This window comes from Diceros bicornis, chromosome 4 (genome assembly GCF_020826845.1).
Source record: "Diceros bicornis minor isolate mBicDic1 chromosome 4, mDicBic1.mat.cur, whole genome shotgun sequence".
NCBI lineage: Eukaryota > Metazoa > Chordata > Mammalia > Perissodactyla > Rhinocerotidae > Diceros > Diceros bicornis.
Genome location: NC_080743.1, coordinates 55324600 through 55344217, shown reverse-complemented (window position 1 = coordinate 55344217; position 19618 = coordinate 55324600). Strand labels below are relative to the sequence as shown.

The following is a 19618-nucleotide window of genomic DNA, read 5'->3' as shown; positions in this document are numbered from 1 at the left end:
TTATTAAAACATTAGAATAATCTCTTACCCCTTTTTTTTTACTTAATACCTACAGTCTCTTGCCAACTCCTGCTGCTTTTTCTTTTATAACTCTGTAGCCTGTTTTTTCTGTAGCCTCAGCAAATGTCTCCTCATTGTTTGCCTGGACTGTTGTAACCTGGGTTCTTTGCTCCCTGCCTCGGTAACTGTTCCAACTGCCCTCTCAGCCTTCAGAGTTGCTTGAAGTTTCGTCCTGCGGCAGGCAGCCTTGTAAGTAGAGTTTGGAGGGCCCTTCAGAATGTAGAGTTGGGTTCCAACCTCCTTTAACTGCCACCCTCCAGCCCCACAGTATGCAGAGGACTGCAAATACATGTACTCTCATCGTCAAATGTTCCCTGATTTATTACTCCATCCTTTTATTTCCTACCACCAGCCTGACACCAGCTTTTCCTTCTCCCCAAGCTAGGAATTGAGAGGAGGTGACTGATGAGAAGCTGAGGCCGCTGCTGGAAACAAGGACCAGAGCACAGGGGTATTGGATCTCCTGCTTGCTCAGCTAGTTCTCTCCCTGCTGTGCTCTCTTCCTAGGGCCTGGGGCTTCTTCCACACCTTTTGCTCTACCAGGAGCACAGCCCAACTAGTTTCATTTCTAGACTAAGAAAATGATACAGTGAGGACTTGGAAAGGAGCAGTATTTTTTTTTTTTTTTGCATTAAATGGGTAAATATGCAAATATCACTCTCTTCGGCCCTGCTTCTCTGGATCCAGAGCAAAGGACTGCCATACCTAGGGAGAAAGCCCAGGTCCAGCAAGCTGCTGCTGTCCAGCCCTGCTCCTCCCCGATCAGCAAGGGCACTTGCTCTTCCCTATTCTCACCAGAGAGGCACAAGCGCTCCGTCCCTTCCAGCGGCAGGCAGGCGGAGGGAAGAGAAAGGGTCTGTTGTTTTTCTCTCCTTGTTTCTCTCTCCCTCACTGCTGATCACCAAGCTGCTGACCAGGTCAGAAAGCCCCGATGGAAATCCTCCAGTGCTGGGCAGGCCCCTCCTCCTCCAGGGAGCTTGTCCTTGACTAATTTTTCTTTGTCCCGATGGGAAAAAAAGAGAGAGAGAAAGAAGAAAAAAGAAAAACCACAAACTTCCTTTGAAAACCAGCTTTCAGTCAGGGCCTGGAGCGCAAACCCTACACTCAGCGACTTAGGAATCCGAAGACGCTCTGAGCCGCTCGGGTGCACCTGGACTGCGCCCCTGCCTCCCCGGTAGTGTCCCCGGTTGGGCGTGGGTGTGAGTCCGGAAGTGGCTACGACCCAGTCAGGACTGCCGCTTGTAAACCCATATAAACCTGTGAAAGCTCTGGCGTTGACAGCTGGAAGACAGCTGGGACTGTGGCGACGCCCCTCATTGTACCCACCTCCCCCATCGAATTGCCAGAGCTGAACTCTCCTTCTCAGTCCTGGAACAGCACCCACTTCTTTAAGGTAAAAACTTGTTTCAACCATTTCCTCACCTCCTCTCCTACCCCAGTTCTCTTTTTCCTCTCCATCTCTGGGGAGGTGACACTGACCGTCCTTCTGCCTTTGGTCTCTATGAGTCTGGTTTGTGAGAGGAGCTAAGGCAGAAGGAATATGTAAGAGGAATACTTTGTGGTCCCTTCATTTTTTCCTTTTAATGAAACCTTTCCCCTCTCACGAGCAAGTAGACAGGCACTGTGGTGGTGCCTGTGTGGTGGATTCCAAGGGGAAAATCTAAAGGATTAGCTGCATGAAGATTTGGGTCAGACTGAGGAGATTGGAGTGGAGCAGTAAGGGACTTGAGGGGAGAGGAAAGTTCTTGGGGAGGTGTCTTATTGAAGCTACATACCCATTTTATATCCTTCTTCCAACTTTCGGCTGTTTACTGCCACTGCCTAGGGAGGGGCCAGGGCTGTTTTAACTCCCTTGCCACCAGAGGATAATTCCAGCTGGAGAGAACACGTGGGACTTGGGAAGAGAAGAGGAAAAGAATGAAATCCTGGTTTGTTTAGTACCCTCTCCCTCATCCTTTCCTGCTCTGAATTACTCCATGCCCACCCCACCAGGAGTGCACTTTGCAGAGTGGAAATCCTCCATTACATTTCCTGCCCCTCCTCTTAAGACTTAGCCCACTTAGCTGTGCCCAGTTTCTCTGAGACCCAGCTCCCTCCAGTGTCCAGCTCCTGGTTTCTTTTGGCTCATCCCTCTAGTCAGCTAGCTGCCCAACCCCCCCTTAATTATTGATCATTTCTGGCACTGGACAGAAAAGGTAAGAAATGAGCTCTGCTTTTCTTTGTAAACTTTCCCAGGCTCTGGTTTCTGCTTCTGACGCTCATCCTAAGTGTCATTTGGGAGGGGAGGAAAAAGAGAGAGAGAGAGAAAAAAAAAAGTGTAAGGCCTGCAGGCAATTTTTGCTACTCTGATTCTAAATTAACAACATGTAAATGAGATGCAGCTAGAATGAATTATATTTGAATCAGGAGGATGATCAAATGATCAGTTTGGGTGACTAGGCTTATTTCAGTAACTTTCATGTACCTCAACTTCATCTCCCAGGCCTTTCCTGAGCCCTAAATTCCTGTCAGTTTATGAGAAGGAAGCATAGTCTCAGGTTAGGAGGAAACTAGAGAAGAGATTCCTAACAAGTTTAATTTCTCCCTTTCCTCACCCTGAGTAAGGGGGCGAGGGGAGCAAGGACGTTGAAGGGAGATGTTTTCCAGAGGGCAGGGTTTGTGGCTTTTTATCGTTTACTATCCACAGCATTTATTAAATGTCTACCTCTGCTGGACTTGATGGTTAGTGCTGATAGAGAACAGGTTGAACAGGTCCAGTGTTCACATCTAAACCGACCTAGATGGGAATAGACAGAAAGAACGTGAATGTAGAGGGAATATTTTTAACGTAGATCAATAATCAGCATTTTTTTGTGTGTGTGAGGAAGATCAGCCCTGAGCTAACATCCATGCTAATCCTCCTCTCTTTTTGCTGAGGAAGACTGGCTCTGAGCTAACATCTATTGCCAATCCTCCTTTTTTTTTCCTCAAAGCCCCAGTAGGTAGTTGTATGTCATAGTTGCACACCTTTCTAGTTGCTGTATGTGGGACACGGCCTCTGCATGGCCAGAGAAGCGGTGCGTGGGTGCGCGTCCGGATCCGAACCCGGGCCGCCAGTAGTGGAGCACGCGCACTCAACCGCTAAGCCACGGGGCCGGCCCAATAATCAGCATTTTTATATTCCATATAAATAGTGGGCAAGAGAGTATCTCTGGATTTAGGCAGTTTTTAGAGCAAAGAGGAACTGAGGAGAAGTTGCTATCTCAACTTCAGCTATCAGGAAAAGCTTACTGGAAGAATTTGTGGGGGGAGTGATTTTTCTGCCCCTAATCTGAGGTTACTTATCAGAACTAGTTTCTGATTCAAGTCCCCATGGCCTACATTTCCCTTCTCCAGCCTGCAGGAAACCCCTCCCAAGACCTATTTGCTGTGGTTTGGGATTGTGTAAAGTCATTTGAAGAGAAAGACTTCTTTCTCACCAGTGTTTCGTCTTTAGGGGCAGGATACTGACTCCGCCTTTCCACTCTTCACCCCAAGCACTATGTGGCGGTTAATCTTTTCTGCCTTGGGATGAGGCAGAGAGATGGTAGCCCTACGGATACAAGCAGCCTGCGTGTGCTCAGGATGTTCCCTGAACAGCCAAGGGGAGGGGTTTGGTGCAGGGCAGAGGAATCACCCCCGTCCTGGCCATGGTGTGTGGGGGTTACTGACATGATACCTATTACCAAGTGAGCTAAAGATCACCATATTAATAACCATTAGTGTAGTTTTAATGTTTCCATCTCCATCTCTTTCCCTTCTGTCTTTCTCCTTTTACTCTTCCTTTCTCTCTGTCTTTTCTCCATTCCTTGTCTTTATCTGTTTCAGGGAAGCTGACTCCACCCAATGTCTTCAATCTCACTGGAATCATCCCTCTCAAGCCTGAAAGCCCTGTATCCTCGTTGGTCGCATCTGGTCGCAGCAAGTTAGAGGTGAAAGAGCTCAGGCTGGGGCCCTTCTGTTTACCTAAGCTCTACTACCCAGGAGTGACTGTACATGAGACACTATCTAGCCTTCCACACTATGTTCCTTTTCTGAGACTTTTCTGGGTCAATTTTGCTTTCCAGCCCAATGATCTCCTTCTTATTGGATTAGTCTCTGTTTGGCATACCAAGCCTAGATTAGGCAAGTCCTGGAGGACAAAGTCCTTTGATGCGCATCAGTTGACCCCTTTTGACCATGGAACACCATCAACCCGAGCATCCAGCCTCTAATAAGGCCAAGACTGCAGAAGCAGTCATCCCTGAAAACCACGAGGTCCTGTCAGAACCCGATGAGCACCCTCAGGACAAGGATACCAGAGATGCTGATGGGGTGGCCAGAGAACAGGAGCCAGAAGACCAAGCCTCACTGCTGGCCCAGGGCCAGGATAACCTTGAGTCCCCTCCACCTGATGCTGGCTCAAGCCAACTGGAGCCAGCCCAGGGGACGCAGACTGAGATAGAGACAGTGGGGGCATGCTCCAGACCCCAGGAGCTTCCCCAGTCCCCCAGGGTCCGACAGCCTGAGCTAGATTTCTACTGTGTGAAGTGGATCCCGTGGAAGGGAGAACAGACACCCATCATCACCCAGAGCACTAACGGCCCCTGCCCTCTCCTTGCCATCATGAACATCCTCTTTCTTCAGTGGAAGGTAAGAGAGAGTTCAGATGGGGGCTCAGAAAATGTTGGGGAGAGTTCTCTTCCTTGACGTACCTCCTTGATCATACTGATTTTTTCAAACCAGTCAAAACTTTCCAGATGATTCTCCCTATTTCTCCATCTTGAACAAATGAGATAAGATGTTCATAAAAACAAAACAAAACAATTATCTGTCCTACTTCTGTCTCTTCTACTCTCTAGCAAATGGGAATGCCTTACAGTATTTCACATTCATTCTCTTGCTCCAGTTGTAAGCCTTTTTCTTCCACCACACTCCACCGCTGGACAACCCTTGTCCCCCCCACCCCCACCCCCTTCTATGGGCTCCTCCTTCAGTGCTCTGTGAAGGAAAGCACACACCTGGCTTACCCTTTGATCACTCCTTGCCTCCAGGTAAAGCTGCCACCTCAGAAGGAAGTGATCACGTCAGACGAGCTCATGGCTCATCTTGGTGAGTGACTGGGCCTTGAAGAGGAATTACCCCAAAGGTTCAAGAGCTATCCACTCAGGCCAGAAGTTCAGAATATTGAGGGACTCCCCGTTTGGGGGCTCTGATGTGGCAGGGAGAGTGAAGGTCTATGGGGCTTCTCTGCGAGGCTGGAGAATGAAAAGGAAAAGTCAAGATGTCAGGAGTCCTGGGTTGTAACGCCAGTTGTGCCCTTAGCTTTCACCTGTGACCTTGGGTAGCCCTTCACCTTTATGAGCCTATTTCTTCTTCTGAAAAGTGAAAGGTCTGGATTAGATTCTAAGGCCCTTTCCAGCTCTGAAAATCTGTGGTTCTGTGACATTACCTCCATTCTCCAAGAGAAGGGGAAGCAGCTTTTGGAACAGTTAGTGGGGTAAGCTGATAAGGAATCCTGTCTTGTAGGAGACTGCCTCCTGTCCATCAAGCCCCAGGAGAAGTCAGAGGGACTTCAGCTTAATTTTCAGCAGGTGAGGTCTGTGGACATAGGGGTTTGCAGGTTGGTAAGGGGACACCGGGGCTGTTAAGAGAAGCCTTCTGCTGCTTCTCAAGAGAATTCCTTGAACCATGATTTTTTTCTGCAGGAGGAGGAGTGTATATCTCTGTCTAGAAAATATGTTCATTTATATAAGATAAAGAAGGGTTGAGACGCGAGGGAGGAATGGAATGGCTTGTAAGAGAACCTGAGAACAAAAACAATGAGATTAATTTTTTATTTCAGGAGGTGGGAGTGGATAGGGGGAGGAGAGACTAGAATATCCCTAATTTTCTTTTTTCTTCCCCAGCTTTATTGAGATATAATTGACATATAACATTGTGTAAGTTTAAGATGTACAACGTGTTGATTTGATATACCCATCATTTTCTTTTCTACCCCCAGAATGTGGACGATGCAATGACAGTGCTGCCTAAACTGGCCACAGGTCTGGATGTCAACGTGCGATTCACAGGCGTCTCTGATTTTGAGTATACACCCGAGTGCAGTATCTTTGACCTACTAGGCATACCTCTGTACCACGGCTGGCTTGTTGATCCACAGGTGAGGGTGAGAGGGCCCAAATGAGACTCTTACCCAGATCAAGCTGACATGAGAGAAGCAAAATTTTGTGTGGTGGGGTGGGGGCGGGAGGGAAGGTTTAGGGAGATAGGGATTAGATTGGTTTGGGAGGGGATTAGAGTTTAGAGGGTGGCCCCAGAGCAGAATTCCTGGAATTTTAACTTTTAAAAAAAAGTAATATTCAAATACAAGCACACCATATGAAAATAGGTCAGTTCTTTAGACATCAAAAGTTTCAGGAACCTTTGGTCATAGGGTTGCAGTCCTCATGGGCTTGGTTCATTTCCTTCCTAAAAAGGTCTCAATCTTTTTGGTACCACCCCCCGCCCCCTTGCGCATGCAGAGTCCTGAGGCTGTGAGTGCAGTTGGGAAACTGAGTTACAACCAGCTGGTAGAGAAGATCATCACCTGCAAGCACTCCAACGACACCAACCTCGTGACCGAAGGTGATGTCCCTCCCTTCTCTTCTGTGGAGCTTCTTTTCTTTTTTGCTGGGCGAGATTCGCCCTGAGCTAACATCTGTTGCTAATCTTCCTCTTTTTTTTTTCCTCCCCAAAGCCCCAGTACATAGTTGTATATTCTAGTTGTACGTCCTTCTAGTTCTTCTATGTCTGTGGAGCTTCTGTGGAGGGAATCATGGCTACTTAGGTTGATTGTTTACTGTCTGTCTCCCCACCACCACATCCCACTAGAATGTGGGCGCATGAGAGGGAGTTTGGCGAGCTGTTTGTTTAGTTCGCAGACGTACCCCCAGGACTTGTGTGGTGCCTGGCACAAGGTAGCTGCTTAGTTGGTACTTGTTGAATGAATGAACACAGCCAGGCTTCAGGAAGGGATTTCAGAAGGTGGGACTGACCCCTCTGGCTTTGACAGGGGCTCTCTGTTTTGTTTTTTTTTGTTTTTTGTGTTTTTTTTGTGAGAAAGATCAGCCCTGAGGTAACATCCGTACTAATCCTCCTCTTTTTTTTGCTGAGGAAGACTGGCTCTGAGCTAACATCCATCGCCAATCCCCCTCCCTTTTCTCCCCAAAGCCCCAGTAGATAGTTGTATGCCATAGTTGCACATCCCTCTAGTTGCTGTATGTGGGACGCGGCCTCAGCATGGCCGGGGAGGCGGTGCGTCGGTGCGCGCCCGGGATCCGAACCCGGGCCGCCAGTAGCGGAGCGCGCGCACTTAACCACTAAGCCACGGGGCCGGCCCTGACAGGGGCTCTCTGGATGATCGTTCCTGTCGTGGACTTTGGATTTAAGGCAAGTCCCCCCCGCCCCCCATCTTGTCCCTTCTGCCAGGCCTGATCGCAGAGCAGTTCCTGGAGACCACCGCGGCACAGCTGACCTACCATGGTCTGTGTGAGCTAACGGCCGCTGCCAAGGAGGGTGAACTTAGCGTCTTTTTCCGAAACAACCACTTTAGCACTATGACTAAGTACAAGGTGATGAGGGTTTGGAGGTGGGGGGTTGGAGTGCTGTCATTTCCTCGTGTCTTTTTCTTCTGGGTCAGTGTTTCAGTCAGGATAGGGTTGATTAAGCTGTGGTAACAAGTGACCCCGGAAATCCCTGTGGTTTACCACAACAAAGGTTTATTTCTTACTCATGCTGCATGTCCACTGAAGATTGGCTGCAGTTCTGTCCCACATCATCTTCACTCTGGGATGCAGGCTGACAAAACTGCCTTTATCTGGAATATAGGAGGGAAAAGAGAGAGAGGGACACCATGCACTCGCTTTTAGGGCTTCTGCCTGGAAATGACACGTGCATTTCTGCTAACATCTTACTGGCCAGAACAAGCAATAAGGAATAAGCCTGCCATCAATGGGACAGGAGAGTATAATCCTTTCCCAGGAAGAGGCAGTGGAATTTTTGAACAATACTATAGTCTTCCAAAGTTAGAAGTTGTCTAAGCTCTCTAGGAATTGAGTAGAAGAGGGAAAGGTCTGTGCTTCTCAAAGGATTTATCCTCATAGCCATCAGGTGAGCCCAGAGAACTGTGGGAGGTAAGGTAGGAAACACGATCTTGTGTGGGACCCCAGCCCTGAGGACTCCATGCTTGACCACCACGATGACCGCCATACTCACACCCAGCTGGCCATACTCTCAGACATCCCTTCCTTCTCCCCACAGCCACACATGCTTATGAAAGATCCACATGCTTACACTGATATGTTCCAGCTAGCACATCAGTTGATTCAAATGGTCTCTGTGCATCTCAGATGATTTTTGGCAGTATCCCCCCATATCACCTATCCCGCCAGTTTGCTTTGTCCTCCTCTTTGCAGAGTCACTTGTACCTACTGGTCACCGACCAGGGCTTTCTACAAGAGGAGCAAGTGGTGTGGGAGAGCCTGCACAATGTGGATGGAGACAGCTGCTTTTGTGACTCTGACTTTCACCTAAGTCATTCCTTGGGCAAGGGACCTGGAGCAGAAGGTGGGAGTGGCTCCCCAGAAAAGCAGCGGCAGGTAGACCAGGTGTGTGGGGCCTTCGGGAAGGGTGTGGAGAGCGTGTTTACCTCGGAGTGCTTTTTGCCATGGGCAAGGTTGTGTCTTTTATCATCTAGAGGCCATAACATACGACATCCACGCCACTTTACTTTCTGTTGCCTTTGGACCATCTTCGTGCTTGGTGTGTATTCTCTGGCACAACAGATAATAGACTTGGCTGTGTATTTTGCTCTGGAGAAGAAGGAGCTGGAGAATATGCAGGATGAGGAAAAACTGGTTTGGGAATCTAAACCCAGCCTGAATCTGCCCTAGGCTCCAGCCCATCTCACGACTCTTGTTCTTTGCCCGTCTCTCTAGGACTACCTGATCGCCTTGTCCCTACAGCAGCAGCAGCAGCATCCACGAGGCTCATTGGGTCTTAGTGACTTGGAACTGGCCCAGCAACTTCAGCAAGAGGAGTACCAACAGCAACAAGCGGTCCAGCCTGTACCAGCACGGGCCCCATCACCGCTGGTGAGCCCTTAGCGCTGCTCCTTCAGCTTTCCCACATCTCCAGCGTTCCAGCCCTGCCTCCTCTGGTCCAGACACTTGTTATTCCTGCGGTTTTCTCCTCAAGGTTTCCTTCGGGGCCCTTCTCCTGTCTGTCCCTCTCCCTTGGGTCCCTTCCTATCTTTCTCTCCCTGCTGCCCTTCCCTGTCCTGACCCTGCTTCCACCTAGAATCTCTGTCCTTGTGCTCTTCTGCGGTTGATGGATGACCAATTGTTAAACCCCATACAGGGGAGAGGAGCCACCTCTGGACGCCCAGCCGGGGAGCGTAGGCAGAGGCCGAAGCAAGAATCTGACTGCATCCTCCTGTAGCCTGCTCGGTGCCAGGCTGCCCAGCCTCCTCTTTCAGAGGCAATGGCTATTTTGCTTGCTCTCCGCTGCTCGGCCCCTGAGATATGCAGGGTAACTTATTTATGGACTGTTGTAGATCAGAGCAGGCAGTAAATGCCAAGGTCAGGCTGAGTGACGTCCTTGCCTTCATGTGCTGCCACCTTCTTTTCCTCCCAATCATCCAGGGCAACACTGGGGTTGGTGGGGTGAGGATTTCTGATTCCCAGCTCCCTTGCCCCAGAATAGTCACACTAACATACAGACTCAGGCTCCAGGGTGTGGTCCCTGTCTAGAATGCATCTCCCCTACTTCCCACCCCTGGCTGCGTGGGTCCTCCTGGCTATCCTGCAGGCCTGTCTCTGTTTCAGGGTTTGATTTGGTTTCTATCTCCATTATTTGTAATGCCTTCCTAGGGGTTTGGAAATAAAACTTCTTTCCCAAGATCTCTTGTTTGCCTTACCCTGTGGCAGTTGGGTTAAGTATTTGACCCAACTGAGGAATGCAAAAGGGGGTAGGGGGAGGGGAGGGTAAAGAGGCTTGGAAGGGGTTGCCTGTCATTTCTAACAGAGCCAGCAGGGGGAACCAAAGCCTGCTTTTTCCTTTTTTGTTTTTGTTTATCTGTTTTTGGTAGGTCTTCTTTGGGAAACAGGACTCTAATTTGGGAGGTGGGTTTCCAAGTCCCTGCTCTGGACAGATGAATTTGGAGGTTGTGCTCCCTGCTAACCCAAGACTTCCCAGGCAAGGGAGGGGCAGCTTGATTGTTGCTTCTCAGTTCATACAGATGGTCCTTTGCTACCTCTGACCGTTTCTGACCTCATTCTGGTTCTCAGTGATTTTGCTTGAAATTTCCTGGGGAAGAGAGAATAATGGAGGTGAGAGGAGTCACTGAGGGGAGGGTGGCTGTTGATAACTACAGCACTAGAGCCCAAAACAGGATTCCTGTTGAATATCCAAGTGCACATCAAAGGCACCTCCAACTTCAAGGCCTCCTCTCAACCCAAGTCCTGCTCCACCCAAACTTCAATCAGGGAACACGACGACTGTGAAGTTTGCCAAAAGAATTCAAGTATCAGTAAGATGTCCTCGCCAGGGTACAGGAGGGATGATTAGGGCAGAAACACCAAAGAGATCCCATTACCCCACACCCAAGACAGCTAGGGGACCCAGGTGCAGACATCACTTCAAGATGAGGGAAATTAAGGGATTTAAAAGAAACTTCAAGTTCCAGCCTCAACAAGAAGCTGGAGCATGTGGTGCTCAGTGAGGCGTTATCCTATTTGGAGGCCCAGCTGCTCTCCTGCAGGCTCAGCGGAACACGAGAATCTCAGATCCTTGAATGTCATGTGGGGATGGGGGGCAGGGAGGCCTCAAATGTCTTCAGCCCTGCACAGGGCTAGTAAGGCTGACTGGCAGTCCCCTTTCACTGCGTCCTGCAGGAAAGAGAGTCAAGTGTTAGAAAGACCCACTGTCACCATGGCCCAGGCACTCTATCCCTTTCCTCATGCTGGTCCAGAACTTGTCTGGTCCTGAAGTCCTAAATTAACCAAAGAATCATGAGTTCTCCAGGGCATGAATATGCTCAGCTCTGTGCTGGGAGTGTAAGGTGGAGGAGGGGGTGAAGCTCTGGGGCTCCAGGTTAAGAACTAGCCAAGTCTCACCTGGAGGGAAGAGTAGAGGGACTTCCCAAATTTCTTTTTGAACTCAGCTCGGATGCTTAGGAGGTCAGTCTCACTTCGAGAGATGAGGATACGCATCAGGACTTGGTAATTGGGTTCAGTTTCCTGGTAGAGGAAGAAACAGAATAGGGAGGGGGTGGTAGTAAGATTCTCACAGAGTAGGGATTGGATGGCACGGTGAATTATTCTAGGAAGTGGAGGTGAGGTAAGAGTCCAGGGAAAAGAGAAGTATACATTATCTAGGGACAAAAATTATCATTGTCCGGCCTCATGGAAGATGATGCAACAGGAAAGATCAGTCTTTGTGGGGGCAGTTGGAGTATTTCTGATTCCTTCCACATGTGTTACCTGGCTCTGCCACTAGCTTAGAGCCTTATTCCTCCAGAGCTTGGTGGTGGGCAGCTCCAATGGCAGGTACTCAAAGAAGGATAGAAAAGACTTGCTACCTGTAAAGAGTTCCAGAGTGAAAGCCAGGAAGACTTTTTTTTTTTTTTGTGAGGAGATCAGCCCTGTGCTAACATCCACCAATCTTCCTCTTTTTTTTTTGCTGAGGAAGACTGGCCCTGGGCTAACATCTGTGCCCATCTTCCTCCACTTTATATGGGACGCTGCCACAGCATGGCTTGCCAAGCAGTGCGTTGGTGCGGCCGGGATCCGAACCGGCAAATCCCGGGCCGCCGCAGCAGAGCGCATGCACTTAACCTCTTGCGCCACCGGGCCTGCCCCAAGGAAGACTGTTTTTAACTTCCAAGTTAGTGAATGTCTAAGGAGGATACACCCACTCTGTCCCCAGACTGAGTTGATGGGGCTCTGATAGGGAGCAAGGTCGTGTGACTTCTCGTTCTGATCCTGACCCGCAAGGGCCATCTTGCATCCTCATCTTTACACATCAGTTTCTCCTGGTTGGACCCTGGGGCTCAGCATCACTGACCTCCTCCTATACCTGCAGCAGGCCTCTTACGTTTTGGTCAAAGAAGGTCATGGAGAGTTCAGTTTAGAAATAATAGAGGTACAATACATCATCTGATCATGAATTATAATGGATTATAATAAGTAATGTTTTCATGAGAGATTTCTAAATAAAAACTTTTGGTTGCAAAAATCCTATTTGTGTCATGAGCTGTGCACTGGTGCTGTTACTATTTCCTTTTTTTTTTTTTTTTTGTGAGGGAGATCAGCCCTGAGCTAACATCCGTGCTAATCCTCCTCTTTTTGCTGAGGAAGACCGGCTCTGAGCTAGCATCTATTGCCAATCCTCCTCCTTTTTTTTTTTTTTTCCCCAAAGACCCAGTAGATAGTTGTATGTCATAGTTGCACATCCTTCTAGTTGCTGTATGTGGGACGCGGCCTCAGCATGGCAGGAGAAGCAGTGCGTTGGTGCACGCCCGGACCCGAACCTGGGCTGCCAGTAGCGAAGCGCGTGCACTTAACCGCTAAGCCACAGGGCCGGGCCCCTGTCACTATTTCCTAACATCTTCTTTTTCAGAGTTTCCTCATCACTTGGCTTATGAGACCCTTCTCAGAACTGCCTGAAACCTGCACTTATGGCATCCCTACAGATCATAAACTCCCGTGAAGAAGCAAGAGAAAATGACGAAGTAAAAACAGAATGCTGTATTTCCTTTGGACTCATTACCTAATTGGCAGTGGGCCTGATGGCTACGTTATTTTAAATTTCACATGTCATCAGTTTTGTATTGTGATAAAGATTGCCGATTGCTCCCCAGTATCCATCCTTCCCTTCTTCCCACTCTTATTACTCTAAGTTGTTGAATTGGGGCAGGAGTCACTCATTAACTGAATATTCCTATTGATGTACAAGTACCCTTTACACCAAACCTATATTAAATATAGTTCTAGTCTTGTTACCTGAGAATGTACTTGGCATCTCGTACTGCCCCAGGATTTTTTTGTGTGTGTGAGGAAGATCAGCCCTGAGCTAACATCCGATGCCAAACCTCCTCTTTTTTTGCTGAGGAAGATCGGCCCTGGGCTAACATCCGTGCCCATCTTCCTCTGCTTTTATATGAACACCACCACAGCATGGCTTGACAAGCGGTACATTGGTGCACGCCTGGGATCCGAACCTGCAAAACCCGGGCCGCCAAAGCAGAGCGTGCGCACTTAACCACTATGCCACTGGGCTGGGCCCTGCCCCAGGATTTTTATAATGAACATTCATTTTATGGTTCAAAGTGGTCCAAATTTGTCCTGGATCAGCCTTCACTGAAGGTCATTTTTCTGAATAAATATTTGTCACAATCTATATTTAACATATTTCTCATAAAAGAATAGTACAGAAGTATCCTGATTGACTTTTTCCTTTTTTTTTTTTTTTTTGAGGAGATCAGCCCTGTGCTAACATCTGCCAGTCCTCCTCATTTTTTGCCGAGGAAGACTGGCCCTGGGCTAACATCCGTGCCCATCTTCCTCCACTTTATATGGGATGCCGCCACAGCATGGCCTGATAAGTGGTGCGTCGGTGTGCGCCCAGGATCCGAACCGGCAAACTCCGGGCCGCTGCAGCGGAGCGTGTGCACTTAACTGCTTGCACCACTGGGCTGGCCCCGACTTTTTCCGTTTTAAAAAAAGAATTTCAGAAAAATAGGTAAGGCTTCATTGTTTTTTGACTCCTACTTCTAAGATAAATCTAACATCCAAGAGTGTGGATCCTGAGATTTGTTGTTATTGTTAGTGCCATCGAGTTGACTCCTAGTGACTCTGTATACAGTAGAGTGGAAACTGCCATACTCTCACCTTCTGGAGCTATATCAGACAATGCTTTGCTGCTATTCAGAGTTTTCATGGCCAATTTTTTCAGAAGTGGGTGGCCAGGACCTTGTTCCTAGTCCGTCTTAGTCTGGAAGCTCCACTGAAACCTGTCCACCATGGGTGACCCTGCTGGTATTTGAAATACTTATGGCATAGCTTTCAGCATCACAACAATGCATAGCCACCAGGGTATGACAACTGACGGATGGTGTGGTTCCCTGACCGAGGAAACGAACCCAGGCTATGGCAGTGAGAGCACTGAATCATAACCACTATACCACCAGGGCTGGCACTGCTGGGATACAAGTTTGTTTTTATGACAGGAATTTAGACAGATAACCACATCTCTTCAAATGAATCTTAGTGTTGACTCATTATAATAGTACAGGCTTTATTGGGTAAGTACAATAATCTACGGTCAAAATGGAAATCTCTGGATGATAAAACAAGTGCTTATATGTACTGTCTTTTGAATAGCTACCAACAAGGCATGATGGTTTCTCAACCAGTATACTAAAAGCTATTCCGTCTGCCAAAATAACTACTTTTATCTTTGTCAAAATTTTGATGAGTTTTATTTATAAAACTTTATCTTTATAGGCTTTGGAGGACAGTTGTAACAGAAGATCTAGCTCAATGAGCGGAATGACTGGATTCTGTTGGTGAAATTACTCAAACCAAGGTTGCCAATTTAAGTATGGATAATATGGAAGAAAGTCTGACCAGTGTGGAGAAAGGTGGTCCTGGGTGCTAAGAGCACTTATGGTATAGCTTATAGTACAGACTAACACCTATGGTATAGACCAGGAGTTGACACATGGCAGTTAAACGTCCTCGAGGACCATTATGTGTTTTGCAGGGAGATGATGTGACTCAATAGCTGTGTGACCTTGGGCAAAGCACTTAACCTCTCTGTACTTCAGTGTTTTCATCTATGAAACAAGGGTGGGGTGTGGCTGTGAGGATTAATTGAAATGTGGGTAACGTGCTCGGCACAGGCCCCAGCACACCATGAGCACCTGAGCAATACTGGCTCTCGTCATTATTCTTGGTAGGTTATCGATGTCACCATTCTGGCAACAGCTGAAACTGGACAAGGCACTGTCTTACAGAGCAAATTCATATCTATATTTGGCCAACTGGACATTAATTTAGCTAAAATTTTAGCTTGAGTGCTCTTTAGTGCCTTTAGCGTCAACAAACTTAGCTCTAACCACAGCTCACTGCTCTACTCTTGACAAGGCAGTTTATAAACCTAGGGAAAGAGAGTTGCTATATATTTATAAAGTAAATATGAGATTGTTACATTGGTGTGAAATGTCCTCTCTTGCCCAGGAGGTATCTCCCCCCATTTTTGGTCCAAAAGGAGGGAAAAAGAGTGTCCTCTCACCTGGAGGGCTCGATGAAGTTTATCAGCAAAGTACAGCGGTGTGTTCCTGATCACTGAGGCTGGAAGCAAAGAGCGGAAGATGGAGAGAGGTAGCTCCCATTCCAGGAGACACCCTTTCCCCACATGTCCTGAGCAGACACCTACCTAGGCTGAGCAGAGCCTGGGCATTCCCATGGAAACGGTTCCGGACAGTCTTCTCCAGCTCATGCCCCATGTACCGCTGGTACTGACGGAACACTTGGGGTGTGCGTGGGAGGTCATTAGAAAGATAAACGGGGGGGGGTGATTATCACAGAGAAGGATAAACCCTGCCCCCCTTCCTCAGCCAAAACTCATCATTAGAGCAAGCCGTGGAGATAAGAAGGCTTGTGTGTACCTCGGACAAGGTGTTCAGGATTTCTCTGGGTGAAGATAAGGACCCACGTCCCCTTTGTGCTGGGTCCTTCAGCCCGCTCTAATGCCTGGGAGGGAGGAGTGAAGCAGGATCATTGGTTGGGGGCTGGGGAGCCATAGTTAACGATATTGCCAGAATCCATCATGGTGATGATGGAAATGGGATTAAGGGTGGAAAAGGTTATTTTAACCTGTAAATTAGTTGCTTTTATTTATTATTAAATATTATTTATAATATTATTATTAATTATATTATATTATTATTATAATTATATATATAAATAATATAATTATTATATATTATATTATATTATTATTAACAGAGGGGCTCTGCTCTCACAGCTCGATCCCCCAATTTGGAAAAGTCTTGGCACTCAAGGAATTAAATAATCCCCAAGGGAAGGTCTGAGGAGGGTTGTCCCACCCAAATGCCCATGAGAGGAGAATCTGTCAGTTGACGAGCTCACTTCCTGTGAGTCCAGGAGTCAGAGGCTAAATGAATGAAAGGCTTCAGATGTGACACTATCTGACACCCCATGCCCTCATCATGTCACTGAGAACTTCTTCCCCAAGGCAAGGACAGGTTTGCAGGACAAATGGGTACATGGGCCCCTGGCTCTAAGATATGGTGGAGGAGGGTGTCTTATATGCATGGCTGTGCAAACTCCTCTCAGCCCCCTGCTCACCTGGACATCCTGTTCTGCCAGGTTGTAGTCAATGATTCCACAGTAGCTCTCACGGGCCCCCTAAGAGGAGAAACTCTCTCAGGAGGACTCTTTGAGTCCAACAGAGCAAACTTGGTCTCCCCCAAAGCCCTCTCTTGTTAATTATACCACAGCAACACTCCCCACTCTGTTCCATCCCCTTCCCATGTGGTGTAACTCCCTTCCCTTGCAGGCCAGCCCTCTTCACCTTGGCCAGGGCCAGGAGTAGGTCCCGCAAGATGCCACTGGTTTTAGATTTGATGTCCTCCTCAGCCTCCACCTGGAAATCTAGAGTAGGGTGAGGAGCTCTCTGAATCCTCTTGATTTTTCCCAATGTGGATACCTCCAGAACCTGTCAAACGCCTGACCCGCTGTGTCCTGCCAACCCTGCCATCCCCTGCTTGGAGTGGCTTGATGGCTGCTAGTTCCTAGGATGTAAGGAAGGCAGAAGCACCACCATGGCCACCCCAAAAACATCCCTAAGCTGTGAGTAACCCATGTACTGCGGGATCATGCACTGCAGGGTGGCCTCATCTCCAGGCACCAACCTGCTGGGGGCAGGAGGCATCTGTGATTCGAGCAGTGGCCAGGCAGTGAAGAGGGGATAGGGAAACCCATATTATGAGATAAGATGGCTAGGGCCTGGCCCCCTCACTGGAGGCGAGGAAAAGTGATGTGTGAGGTAGGATGTGAAGAAGAGAAAGAGCAAGAGAGGGAGAAAAGGAAGGGAAAAGAGAAAAACAGAAGCAAGAAGCGAGAGAGATAGGAGAGGGATTAAGAAGATAGGCCAAGATTAGGCATCAAAAGGAAATTGGGGAAGCAAGAAAAAGAGGTGGGGTGCCAAGATGAGGATGATAAAAACTAGTTACCAATTAGTGGGTAAGGCAAGTGGCCGCCAAGCAGGGCCAGCAGCCGAGGGCCAGTAGCCAAGGGCCTGAGAGGTGACACCCATGACTTATTGAGCAGGTCCCCACCTTTCCCCTCGACTCCTGTAAGGTTCCATTCAGCCTGGGATGTGGTGTGATGGCAGAATCAGCAAGGGGCTGGGAAGATGACATGGTACCCGTGGGACTGTCACAATGCTCAACATTGTCATTACCTCAGAATCTTGCCTGGAGCCCCAGACTGAGATGGTTAATCATTGCTTCTCTTTCTTTAATGATCACATCTGGCTCTCTCCCCTGGGGAGACTGAGCACTGGCACAGGAGTGCGGGGGCAGTTGGGTGGGAGACCCCAAGGGAACAGAACTTGGGCAGACAGGGTCCCAGAGGGCTCGCCCGTAGGGAGTGCAGGAGAGGAGAGGACTGTCCTGCGGATCCCTTTCCAGCTCTTGGAGCCTCCTCCCTCCACGCTTTTACCGTGTTTGTAGACTGCCAGGCACTCTTGCAGCTGGGGTGGGGTTCGGGTGGCAAGAATTTCCATGGCCACATACTCAGCAGAACCTGAGTCCTACAAGAAATTGGGAGGCCACTCAGACTGGCCCATGTCATTAGGATGGCAGAGAGCAGATGTTGACCACTTGTCCTTCTGGGTCAATGTGGGATGTCTAAAGGGGGCCTCTACGAAGTCCACCCCTCCAGAGGGGGCAAAGGCAAGGCAGTCAGCCCTCTCCTCCCCTCAGGGGTGTCTTCGCTTCCTAGACACCCAGCAAGCCTCCTCTCCTGTACCTGCAAGGCTCTCCTCAATTCCTGGGCATCGAAACGGGCTGCAGGCTGCAGCAGGGCCACCACAGTCCTCTCGAGGTGGCCGGAGAGCGCTGCCTGCAGGGACTGTAGCAGGTCCTACAATAAATGGTCCCCATGGCAGAGGAACCATGGGAGAGGCTTGAGGGGGCGGGCCCCAGACGTGTGGGGAGGGTTGGGAATATTTGGCTGGTTTTCATCTCAGGCCTGAAGCACCAGTTCCCCCACCCCTACCCTAGTTTAGCCAGTTTGGCCTCAACTGCTATTGCTGTACCCCCAGGCTTCCTGGGAGCTTCTCATCCCAGTCCACTGCTCCTGAGAGGTCAAAGTGGTCTCACCTGTTGGGTGCGCTCCTGGAAGGCTCGAGAGATGAGCTGCCTTTGCTCTCTGCTCCGATTGGTCAGCACATCCACAATGGTGCTGCGGTCCACACCTGAACCGAGATGAGGGCTGGGCTGTAAGCTGGGCAGAGCCCAACCAGGGTCTTTACAGGAGTGGGATCCCCTTACTCCTCGGATTGGAAGCCTCCACAGGAGGAAAGAACAAGATCTAGGAAAGGGCTGGGAGGGACAGGAGCAGGGGCTACATCACCCTCACTTCCATTTGGTCTCAAAAGAAGATGCAAATAAGATGCCAAAATGGTATGCCAATCTGACCCAAATTTAGGCAAAGGTGGCCTGGTGTGGTAGTTGGGGGGGAATGGCTTTATGGGATCACAGACTTGGATTAGAATCCGAGTTCTGCCATTATGAGCTGGGTGACCTTGGGCAAGCCTCTTACCCCCCTGGCCCTAGTTTCCTCATCTGTAAAATGGAAACGATAAGACTTATCCCACAAGGGTGTTGTGAGAATAGGTATGACACCTACCATGGTACTTGACATACAGGAATTAAGGCATTCCACAACCACTTATTGAGCATTGTCAGTTCCTCCTTCCTGGCTCCTTCTTGGTCTACAGACTGGTTTCTAAAAGGAGATCCCCAAGAGCAGAGGGAAAATGGCTCACCTTGGCCTGCAATGGCCCTCAGCAGCTTCTGTACGTCCTTGTCCACACTGAAACTCAAGAAGGTCCTGAGGGTACCCAGGGTCCCCCAAGCTGCAGTCTGTAAGATCACAGCAGGGGGAGTGTGCATCGCAGGTCTGCCCATGCCCCCTGCAGTGCCCCAGCCAGGTCCTTGGCATGGCCTCAGGGCCTGCTCTCCCTTTTCCTATCCCCCACCCTCTCACAGCCCCTGAGTTGATATAGTAAAAATGATTCCTACAGTCCCAGCAGCCCCTACCTTATTGGCAAGGCCCAGGTGGCTCAGGATCTCCCGGGTCAGGGATGGTCCCGTCTTCCCGCTGGTCACAGACATGGTGTGACTGGTTGCCCCGGGGAGGGAAACAGGAGCCAACTGAGGGGAACTTTCAGCCTTTTTGGCCTTTTTATGAACCCCAGACCCTGG

General features: G+C 49.1%; 2 protein-coding genes across 7 annotated transcripts; one reads left to right on the top strand and one right to left on the bottom strand.

The window, feature by feature from the left end:
• Positions 1-772: 772 nt before the first annotated feature.
• MINDY1 (MINDY lysine 48 deubiquitinase 1) lies at positions 773-12333 on the top strand. 6 transcript variants are annotated; one of them, XM_058539090.1, is made up of 10 exons: positions 811-1453; positions 3907-4710; positions 5112-5169; positions 5587-5651; positions 6062-6220; positions 6537-6684; positions 7528-7670; positions 8514-8705; positions 9036-9191; positions 9457-12333. In XM_058539090.1, the coding sequence occupies exons 2-10, from the start codon at positions 4258-4260 to the stop codon at positions 9535-9537; spliced, it is 1455 nt and encodes a 484-aa protein (XP_058395073.1). In that variant the 5' UTR covers positions 811-1453; positions 3907-4257; the 3' UTR covers positions 9538-12333. The 6 variants fall into 6 exon arrangements, with proteins under 6 accessions (XP_058395069.1, XP_058395070.1, XP_058395068.1 ...); XM_058539091.1 differs by having other exon boundaries at positions 817-1453; positions 6582-6684; XM_058539086.1 differs by lacking the exon at positions 9457-12333 and having other exon boundaries at positions 773-1453; positions 3907-4010; positions 4146-4710; positions 8514-9167.
• On the bottom strand, positions 10915-19528 carry ANXA9 (annexin A9). The gene is made up of 12 exons (XM_058539092.1): positions 19454-19528; positions 19180-19276; positions 18512-18606; positions 18159-18272; positions 17850-17940; positions 16699-16778; positions 16473-16532; positions 15770-15854; positions 15538-15630; positions 15394-15452; positions 11214-11336; positions 10915-10985 (listed from the first exon to the last, which is right to left on the bottom strand). Exons 1-12 carry the CDS (start codon positions 19526-19528, stop codon positions 10923-10925), a joined length of 1035 nt encoding a protein of 344 aa, XP_058395075.1. The 3' UTR covers positions 10915-10922.
• Between the last annotated feature and the right edge of the window lie 90 nt (positions 19529-19618).

What these genes read in the sequence shown, in the direction of transcription:
- MINDY1 (XM_058539087.1), top strand. Translation starts at nt 4,258, where the DNA reads ATGGAACACCATCAACCCGAGCATCCAGCCTCTAATAAGGCCAAGACT. An exon ending in CGAGCTCATGGCTCATCTTG is followed by an intron (nt 5,170 to 5,586) that starts GTGAGTGACTGG and finishes CCTGTCTTGTAG; the next exon opens with GAGACTGCCTCCTGTCCATC. An exon ending in TTCAGCTTAATTTTCAGCAG is followed by an intron (nt 5,652 to 6,061) that starts GTGAGGTCTGTG and finishes TTCTACCCCCAG; the next exon opens with AATGTGGACGATGCAATGAC.
- ANXA9 (XM_058539092.1), bottom strand. Translation starts at nt 19,528, where the DNA reads ATGTCTGTGACCAGCGGGAAGACGGGACCATCCCTGACCCGGGAGATC. An exon ending in ACCTGGGCCTTGCCAATAAG is followed by an intron (nt 19,277 to 19,453) that starts GTAGGGGCTGCT and finishes GTGATCTTACAG; the next exon opens with ACTGCAGCTTGGGGGACCCT. An exon ending in CCTGGCAGTCTACAAACACG is followed by an intron (nt 16,779 to 17,849) that starts GTAAAAGCGTGG and finishes ACCCTACTCTAG; the next exon opens with ATTTCCAGGTGGAGGCTGAG.